Source organism: Cervus canadensis, chromosome 28 (genome assembly GCF_019320065.1).
Source record: "Cervus canadensis isolate Bull #8, Minnesota chromosome 28, ASM1932006v1, whole genome shotgun sequence".
NCBI classification, from domain to species: Eukaryota; Metazoa; Chordata; class Mammalia; order Artiodactyla; family Cervidae; genus Cervus; species Cervus canadensis.
The window spans coordinates 40,898,486-40,908,194 of NC_057413.1; the positions used below are offsets into that span (position 1 = coordinate 40,898,486).

At 47.5% G+C, this 9,709-nt stretch overlaps 1 protein-coding gene across 3 annotated transcripts; it reads left to right on the forward strand.

Annotated features, from left to right (window-relative positions):
- Nucleotides 1-48: 48 nt before the first annotated feature.
- On the forward strand, nucleotides 49-6,964 carry LOC122429673 (probable E3 ubiquitin-protein ligase makorin-1). 3 transcript variants are annotated; one of them, XM_043450211.1, is made up of 7 exons: nucleotides 49-169; nucleotides 542-786; nucleotides 2,771-2,953; nucleotides 3,164-3,336; nucleotides 3,454-3,564; nucleotides 6,196-6,331; nucleotides 6,579-6,964. In XM_043450211.1, exons 3-7 carry the CDS (start codon nucleotides 2,822-2,824, stop codon nucleotides 6,714-6,716), a joined length of 690 nt encoding a protein of 229 aa, XP_043306146.1. In that variant the 5' UTR covers nucleotides 49-169; nucleotides 542-786; nucleotides 2,771-2,821; the 3' UTR covers nucleotides 6,717-6,964. The 3 variants fall into 3 exon arrangements, with proteins under 3 accessions (XP_043306146.1, XP_043306148.1, XP_043306147.1); XM_043450213.1 differs by lacking the exon at nucleotides 542-786 and having other exon boundaries at nucleotides 75-169; nucleotides 2,850-2,953; XM_043450212.1 differs by lacking the exons at nucleotides 49-169; nucleotides 542-786 and having other exon boundaries at nucleotides 2,703-2,953.
- The last annotated feature ends 2,745 nt before the right edge of the window (nucleotides 6,965-9,709 follow it).

Below are 9,709 nucleotides of genomic sequence, written 5' to 3' on the forward strand. Positions count from 1 at the left end.
AAGGATCGCAAAGGCAGGGACTAAAATGGGGCTGGGCATGATCTCTTAGGAATGTTGACCAAGGGCCCTGTCACTGGAGGTCCAGCCGCTGCTTCCCTCGGGACCAGAAGGCATCCCGGGTCTGCAGATATTTCCGGCGAGGCTTCTGCTTCCATGGAGATGGATGCAGGTAAGCCCCTCTTCTTTTCTTTTTAATATTTATTTTTATTTAGTTAGTTGGCTGTGCTAGGTCTTAATTGTGGCACACAGGATATCTGATCTTCATTGGGTCATGCAGGCTGTTTAGTTGCAACACATAGGATCTATTCCCCAACCAGGGATTGAACCTGGGGCCCCCTGCCCTGGGAGCGTGAAGTCTTAGCCACTGGACCACCAGGGAAGTTGCCTGCACCTCTTCTCCTCCAGGTCCCTTATGGACCGTGCATCTTCCCAGAGCCTGCTGTGTACCGTCTAAGCTCCAGGTTCTGGGCAGAGCTGGCTCTGAGCCCCGGCAGGGCTAGCCCTGTCTTCTCACGAGTCTCTTCCCCCACCCCCCCAACAGCTACCAGCACCTGCCGTCATCCCGTCACCTCGGGTGGGGCCGCCGCCATTCGGAGCCCCACGTCACCCTGCCAGGGCCCCAGCTGGGGCTGACCCGCAGGGGCTCCGAGCCCTCCTACCTGCCCTCCGCGGCCGTCAGCTGGGGCCGCATAGGGGCCAACCCGGACATGGATCTTGGCCCGGAGGGGCTGTCCAGCAAGGTTGAGGACATTGGTGGCAGCTCCCGGAAGCCCCTGTCTCTATCGTGTGAGTCATCGGGGGCCCTGCAGGTGGGCACAAGTGATCTGAGGCCAGGGCCCCTGCTCTGTCTCTAAGCAAGGCTGCTATTTCCTTCCACCAGTCTCCAGCCTCAAGCCTCCCAGCCAGAGGGAAAATTTCCTCCGGCTCTGTTGCTCTCTGTGTTCTAGAAGCAGAAACTATGGTGCCTGTGGAGTGAAGCCACCTAATTTCAAACGCTGGCTCCACTGCTTTGGAACTGTGTGAGCTTGAACAAGCCCACTTAACCTTAACCTCCCTGGGCCTCGACTGCCTCATCCACCAAAAGGCACTGATAATATTCCCGACCTCACAGGGCTGTGACAAAGTCGTGCGTGTGATGTGCTTAGCCCAGCACCTGGCACAGAGTAAACGCTAAATGTTAAGGGTTACTTTTTAAAGTATTGCTCTAATTCAGTGCTGTTCAACAGAAATATATAATTTTTTGAATCAGCTTTATTGAGATATAATTCACAAACCAAAAATTTCACCAATTTAAAGTGTACAACTTAATGTAGTACAGTATGTTCAGAGTTGTATAAATAGTACTGTTTTTCAAATTAACTTTTATTTGACTCTATTGATTTATACTGTTGTGTTAGTTTCCTCTGTACAATGAAGTGAATCAGTTACATATGTACATATCTCCATGATATTTTAGATTCTTTTCCCATATAGGTCACTTCAGAGTATTGAGTAGAGTTCCGTATGCTATACAGTAGGATCTTGTTAGTAGCACTATTTAATTTTAGAAGATTTTCATTATCTCCAAGGAAATCCATTAGCAGTCACTCTCCATCCACAACCCTTCCCAGCCACTGGCAATCACTACTCTATTTTTGGTCTCTAAGGATTTACCTATTTTGGACATTTCATATAAATAGAATCATGCACATTCTATGGCTGTTTTGTGTCTGGTTTCTTTTATTTAGTATGTAATATTTTCTAGGTTCATCCAGGTTGTAGTATATATAAGTATTTCATCATTTCCCCCCCCCTTTTTTTTTCACGCAACAACACATTTAATCCTTACTATACCCCGTGTAATAAGAACTATTGTTTGGTCGTGTCTGGCTCTTCTGCCACCCTATGGACTGCAGCCTGGCAGGCTCCTCCGTCCATAGGATTTCCCAGACAAGGATACTGGAGTGGGTTGCCACTTCATTCCCTTTTATGGCCAAATAATACCCCATTGTATGGATATACACCACATTGTGTTTTATTCATTCACCAATTGATGGATACTTGGGTGGGTTTTGCTTTTTGGCTATTATAAATAATGTTGCTATGAACACTTATGTACAAATTTTTTTGCAGATGTATCTTTTCATTTCTCTTGGGTGTATACTGGATCATATGTTAACCCTATGTTTAATATTTTGAGGAACCACCAAACTGTTTTCCAAAGTGGTTGTACCATTACAATTCACATATGTAATTAAAATTTTTCTAGTAGTCTCATTTTAAAAAAAGTAAAAAGCAATGGGTGAAATTAATTTTAATATTTTGACCTGATATATCAAAAATTATATATCCAATGTCATTTCTATATGTAATCAATATAAAATTATTAGTAAAACATTTTAGACTCTTTGGGGTATTAAGCTGCAACATCTCATGTGTATTTCACCCTTGCAACACATCTGAGTTCAGACTAGCTCCATTCCAAGTATTTGACAGCCACACATGGCAGGTGGCTGTCGCACTCCATGGTGCTAAACTCCTTGAGACCCCATGGACTATAGCTGGCCAGGCTTCTCTGCCCACTGAATTCTCCAGACAAGAATACTGGAGTGGGTTGTCATTTCCTCCTTTAGAGTATCTTCCCCACTCAGGGATGGAACCAGGGTCTCTTGTGTTGCAGGCAGATTCTTTACCCTCTGAGCCACCAGGAAAGCCCAATGAATGGCACGGGTCCAGTTTTGTTAGAGATGGACTCGGAACTACTGGGCGAAAGAACTTCATGCGCCCACAGGGCCTTGCGTGCAGCCGACGCTCAGTAGATGCCACATGAATGAGGAAATGAATGAATGGATCCAGTTTTTCCCCAACAGCTGCTGATGGCGATCACCGCTACTTCCTGAAGCCTCCACCTCAGTCAGATCCTGTCCGGGAGTTTCTGGCCCTGTTTCAGAGCTTTGGCCTTGAGGTGCAGCAGGTATGGAGGGGGATGGGGGGAGGACGCCATGCTGGGCCTCTGGGATGCCCAGACCTGCTGGAGGAGGGCCCTGTGGTCCTGGCGCTGTATGTGGGGTAGCAATGTGTGTGTGTGTGTGTCTGTGTGTGTGTGTGTGTGTCTGTGTGTGTGTGTCTGTGTGTTGGCAGGGCAGGGTCGGGGGATGTGCTCTGACCCTGCCTGTGGCTGCAGAGGGTGCGGGACAGTCAGGACATCGTGTGTGGCATCTGCATGGACAAGGTGTGGGACAAGCCGGAGGCCCAGCGGATCTTCGGCATCCTTCCCAACTGCAGCCACGCCCACTGCCTGGGCTGCCTGCGCGCTTGGCGGAAGAGCCGAGGGGACTTCCCGCCCAGTGTCATTAAGTAAGGGTCTTGGAGAGCCCAGGTTGGAATGGGGGGAAGGCCCCATGGAGGGATGGGCTTGTGACTACTCCTCTTTCACCTTCCACTCTCCCCGCCCCCTCTCCGCCCACCTCACAGGGCCTGTCCCCAGTGCCGGGTCCATTCCAGCTACATCATCCCCTGCAGATTCTGGGTGAGCAAGGGGCCTGAGAAGGAGAAACTCATCAGGAACTTCAAAGCTCGGACCAGGTGAAATGCGGGGAGAATGTGATGCAGGTTAGGAAGGAAGGAAAGCAACCCCTGAGTCATTCCCACTCCCCCGGGGTTCCCAGCATGGAGTGCCCCCCGGTCCTGGGAAGGCAGAGTGTCAGAGATGGCAGACAAGAGTGTGAGCTATTTCCACTGTTTCAGAAAGCCCGGTGAGTAACAAGAGTGACCGAGACAGTCAAGGTCAAGTTCCTCCTCTAGCCTGGCTCTGGATCCATGCAGGATCTCTCAGCACGATGAGAAACCCGGCTTGGCTTTTATTTCTAATTTTCTTTTCTTTTCTTTTTTTTTTAAGCAGTAAAGTATGGAAATTCCCTGGCAGCCCAGTGGTTAGGACTCAGTTTTCACTGCTTGGGCCCGGGATTCTTTCCCCGGCAGGGGAACTAAGATCCCACAAGGCGTGCAGCATGGCCAAACCAAAAGAAGACATTTAAATCAGGAAAGTAAATTGATATGAATGCATATTGTTTGCTTAGATAATTTTTGAAAATATGGGGTCTCTGAAGACACTAAAATGCAGCCCTTGGAGACGGGGTAAAGTTGAATAGGTTTTCATCTCTTGGGGACGGTAGGCTTTTATCTAAAAGCTAGAATTAGTTACAATTCCAAGTTCTTAATTTTACCTTTCCAAAGGGTTTATTATACTTGACGTATGCAAAGTATATTTGGATAGAGAGTGGGATAAAAAGACCTAGTTTCTACCTGAATTTTGTCTGTGAACTCTAATAACTGCCTCAATAAAGTTGCTGAGAACAAACCTAGGTGGAGTCTCACAGAGGGGGAGGTATTTGAGCTGGGGGTTGGAAGGGGAGGAGGGAGGAAGAGAAAATGGAAGCACTCAGGCAGAGGGGGGTCGAAGTGAGGAAATCCTGGTGGCTGGATGCCAGTTGGGAGTGTTCAGAAGTCGTTGGGGCCAGAAGGGAGCACCCAGGCCCAGGTGTGACGGGAGACAGCATCATGGAGGGTTCATTACATACGACAGACATTGCAGGTCACAGACACTGTCAAGTGGGACTCTTACTGTCCTCACATTGCAGAAGAAACCGAGGAAAGGCCTATAGGGCTTAAGTGAGGAAGTGGGGCTTGAACCCCAGCATTCTGACTCCTAGCGTGGACTAGAAGGAATGGTGGGGAGGATTCTGATGTGAGAGAAGAAGGGAAACTGTAAGATGATGAACGCTTCCAGCACAGGCAGCCACAGGATGGTGTCATGAGAGACCAAGGGAGAGAGGCTAATGGAGAATGTGGTCAGATTGAGTGGGGGGCTTTTTATCTTTTGGTCATGCAGCAAGGCATATGGGATCTTATTTCCCCGACCAGGGGTTGAACCCATCCCCCCTCCATTGGAAGCGCAGTCTTACCCACTGGACTGCCAGGGAAGTCCCGTGGCTGAGTCGGGGGCTTTTGATCACTGTCTGGATGGATGGGTTCCTAATGCTAGCTTTGGTCAAATGGTAAGAAGAGGAAGAGAGGCAGTGATTTAGAGGGACTCCCCAGCTCCCAGCTTGGTGGCCAAAGGGATCCTGCATTCATGCTGGGACTGCAGGAAGTAGGAAAGACTCAAATGCGCTGGTGTCAAGCAGAGAGTTGATGATGCAGGAAAAAGGCTACAAATAAAGCACTTTATCTTTTTCTCGCTCTCATCCATCTTTCTGTGCAAGAAAACGCTCTTCCTACTTAAGCAGATCACAAGTTGCCCGCAAACCCTTCCTGTATCTGACCTTTCACAGAGTGAAATTTGAAATCTCAGAAGTGAGAAACTTCTTAATCAAATTTCATTAGCTAGCAATTACCAAATCATAAGGAAATGGCAACTCACTCCAGTTTTCTTGCCTGGAAAACCCCATGGACAGAGGAGCCTGGCAGGCTACAGTCCACAGGGTCCCTAAGAGTCGGATACAACTGAGCAACTTCACTTTACTTTAAGACCACCCCTCAGAAGAGAGCATTGTTCTAGTTACAGAGACACACTGTAGGATTATCTGTTCTCCCTCCTTAGGTGGTTTTATTGAAACTTAGGTCAAAGAAGGAAAGGAGATTCCCAGAGTCACTGCTGTCCCAAATAGACTCTGTGGGAATTAAGAGAAAGGTACCACTTAAGACACTTTACTGCCATCTGCTGGGAAATAATTGTCATTCACGTCTACACTTGACTATGATGCTAATTGTTTGTTGTTCAGAGGCTCACTCCAGTCGCTAAGTCGTGTCTGATTCTTTGAGACCCCATGGACTGCAGCACACCAGCCTTCCCTGTCCTTCACCATCTCCTGTGCTTTGCTCAAGCTCATGTCCATTGAGTCGAGGATGCCATCCAACCATCTCATCCTCTGTTGCCTGCTTCTCCTCCTGCCCTCAATCTTTCCCAGCATCAGGGTCTTTTCCAATGAGTCGGCTCTTCACATCAGGTGGCCAGAGTATTGGAGCTTCAGCTTCAGCATGAATCCTTCCAATGAATATTCAGGGTTGATTTCCTTTAGGATGATGCCAGAGGTGGAAGCATGGATGTGGCATCTTTGTGCTGTGTACAACCTACCCAACCTTACATATTGGCTCTCGTTCCTGGGGAAACTGGGCTTGAAGGTGATGATCTTCTCTCCTTCTGCCCTCTCATAGCCAGATTCACTGCCGGTTCTTCATGCGGGGGAATGGCCACTGCCCTTTCAAATCTGACTGCATTTACCTGCACCAGCTCCCAGATGAGGCCCTGAGTTTTGATCCTCTCTGGCCTGAGAGTGCGCAGCTGGCCTCTGTGAGTGAGGTGGTAATAGCAGGGATTTGGAGGTTGGGACAGCTGCTAGTTATGCTTTATAATAAATGTCTGATAAATGTAAAACCTACATATGATATCTATGACATCGATGGTGCCTGTGTGGATGTGGTACTTTTGTGCTATGTACAACCTGCCCAACCTATGTGGTCGGCCTTGATTCTCTGGTACCAGGCATGACTAGAACTGAAGCTGATGGGTTTTCACTTACTTCTTTTTCTACTCCCAGGTGGTGGGCACACCAGTGTTCCTAGGGGACACCAAGCCAGAAGAGGAAGTGTTCTTCATGGACTGTGCCCTGAGCATGGCCTTCTGGGGTTCAGAACTCCTCCTGGACCCCAATAGTTCTTACCACTGCCTGCAATAACCAGGATGAGCGTGTGGGGGATGGGGCTGAGGGGCAGGAGTTCCCAGGTGGTAGGTATTTCCCCTTTTGGGGCTTGGTAAGGGACGAAAGTAGCAAGCCCTCCACCCTCATGAACTGCATCAGTGACACAGCTGGGGAACGTAGGGAGGCGGTAGGGTTCTCAGTGTCTTGGGAGGGACTTGGTTTTTAACTTTGCTCTTTTGTAAAAGGATTCTGAAGGAAACCAATAAAATGCACCTAAACCATCACTCCTGGTGTCTGAAGAGTCTGCTTATACCCCAGGCGTGCCCCCATCCCAGCCAAGGGGTTGCTTCTGTACTTAACCTGTTGCAGTATCACTTGTGACTTGGCTTTTGGAAAACTTCACTTTATGCCCATAAAAGAATGAGATAAGAAAGGGCAAATAACAACATAAGTACTAAAAAGAAGAGTGATGTCAGGGATCTCATGAAAAGATCTCGAGTATTCCTTCAGGGATCTTGAACCACACTTTCAGAGAACACTTTTTAAGACCTTTTCTCCCTCATCTCCTTCCCATCGGCTAGAATGCAGACCTTGAAGGGCACGAGCTAGAGCGACTACAAAATAAAGCTTTCTTTGTTTGTTGAGGGTGGGCAAGGCATTGAAGGCTGCTTAGCATTCTTGGCCCTGCCCACTACTTATCAGGGCCTCCCCAACTCCTTGCCCCCATCATCATTAGAAGACCAAAAACATCTCCTATGAAGTTAGAACTGACAGCCTGAGAGAGAGGTTCCTGGAAGAAATTTCTTTCCTACTATTTTGGCCTTTGCAAAGCAGGCACTATCTAAGAAATCCTCCTTACTCCTTTCCAGTGTTGCTGTTCAGTCGCTTCAGTCCTGTCCAGCTCTTTGTGATCCCACGCACTGTAGCTCTCCAGGCTCTTCTGTCTATAGGATTTCCCAGGCATGAATACTGGAGTGGGTTGCTATTTCCTCCTCTAGTGGATGTTCCCAGATTCTTGACAGGTGTATTCTTTACCACTGAGTCACCTGGGAAGTCCAGTCCTATCCAATAGCTCCCTTGAAATCATTTTGGAAAAAATTATAAAACTGACTCTAATGGAAATCAGAGCTAGCTCAAAATATGCCTATGGCTTCCCATACTACTCAGAGTAAAAGACAAATTTCCCTCTGGGACCTCAGGGCCTCACAAAATCTGGTCTGGTTATCTTTCCAATCTCATCTATTTTTCTCCAGCAGGTGCACTCAGCTCCAGCCAGGCTTTTGCTCAAAGCCTAACCATAACCTTCTTCCCAAAATGGTCTCCTCATAGACCTCTACATGGCTTACTTCCTTATCTCCTTTAGGTTCATCTTGCCTGACCACCTATTTAAAACTACCCCACTTGGCCTCTGTTCCCGCCTATCACAAACAGTCATTCTATTGTTTACCTGTTGTCTGTTTCAACAAGGGCAAGGAGCTTTATTTTGTTCCCTGTATCCTAAGCCCTAGGTGATTAGTAAAAGGCTTATTCATTGAATGGATGTATTCATGGCAGCAGAAGCTCAGAAGACAGAAATATAAGCTGGTACCCAAAGGAGGCTTTATGGGGGTCCCGTGGGGCTCTTCTCCCCTCTGCCTTTATTTCCATTCTCTGCTATGATCCCTCCCTTCGCAGGAAGACTTGCCTCCTCCAGATTTCCCTAACCTGAAACACTGGGAAGTGGAGGCTCTCTTGGTCCTTTATAAACAACCACAGCAAGGCCACTTCTTGATCTCTGAGAGGAAGATTACAGTAGCAAGGCTTTTCGCTATATAGATAACATTAGATTTTACTGCAATTCCTATTCTCTGGTGTACTGATACATCAAATATTTCTGGAGAGAGCTGAAACTCAAATGATGGCAGCTGATGGCCTGGGGAAGAGGTGACGTTACGGTGTTTTATGATCAAATCCTATGCCAAAGCCCATGATCTACAAGCAACATGGGCGTCAGTTCAGTTCAGTTCAGTCGCTCAGTCGTGTCCAACTTTTTGCAACCCCATGAACTGCAGCACGCCACGCCTCCCTGTCCATCACCAACTCCCGGAATCTACCCAAACTCATGTCCATCGAGTCAGTGATGCCATTCAACCATCTCATCCTCTGTCGTCCCCTTCTCCTCCTGCCCTCAATCTTTCCCAGCATCAGGGTCTTTTCCAATGAGTCAGCTCTTCGCATCAGGTGGCCAAAGTATTGGAGTTTCAGCTTCAACATCAGTCCTTCCAAGGAACACCCAGGACTGATCTCCCTTAGGATGGACTGCTTGGATCTCCTTGCAGTCCAAGGGACTCTCAAGAGTCATCTCCAACACCACAGTTCAAAAGCATCGATTCCTCAGCGCTCAGATTTGTTTATAGTCCAACTCTCACATCCATACATGACCACTGGAAAAACCATAGCCATGACTAGACAGACCTTTGTTGGCAAAGTAATGTCTCTGCTTTTTAATAGGCTGTCTAGGTTGATCATAACTTTCCTTCCAAGGAGTAAGCGTCTTTTAATTTCATGGCTGCAATCACCATCTGCAGTGATTTTGGAGCCCAGAAAAAGTCAGCCACTGTTTCCCCATCTATTTGCCATAAAGTAATGGGACCGGATGCCATGATCTTAGTTTTCTGAATGTTGAGCTTTAAGCCAACTTTTACACTCTCCTCTTTCACTTTCGTCAAGAGGCTCTTTAGTTCTTCTTCACTTTCTGCCATAAGGGTGGTGTCATCTGCATATCTGAGGTTATTGATATTTCTCCCGGCAACCTTGATTCCAGCTTGTGCTTCCTCCAGCCCAGTGTTTCTCATGATGTACTCTGCATTTAAGTTAAATAAGCAGGGTGACAATATACAGCCTTGATGTACTCCTTTTCCTATTTGGAACCAGTCTGTTGTTCCATGTCCAGTTCTAACTGTTGTTTCCTGACCTGCATACAGGTTTCTCAAGAGGCAGGTCAGGTGGTCTGGTATGCCCATCTCTTTCAGAATTTTCCACAGTTTATT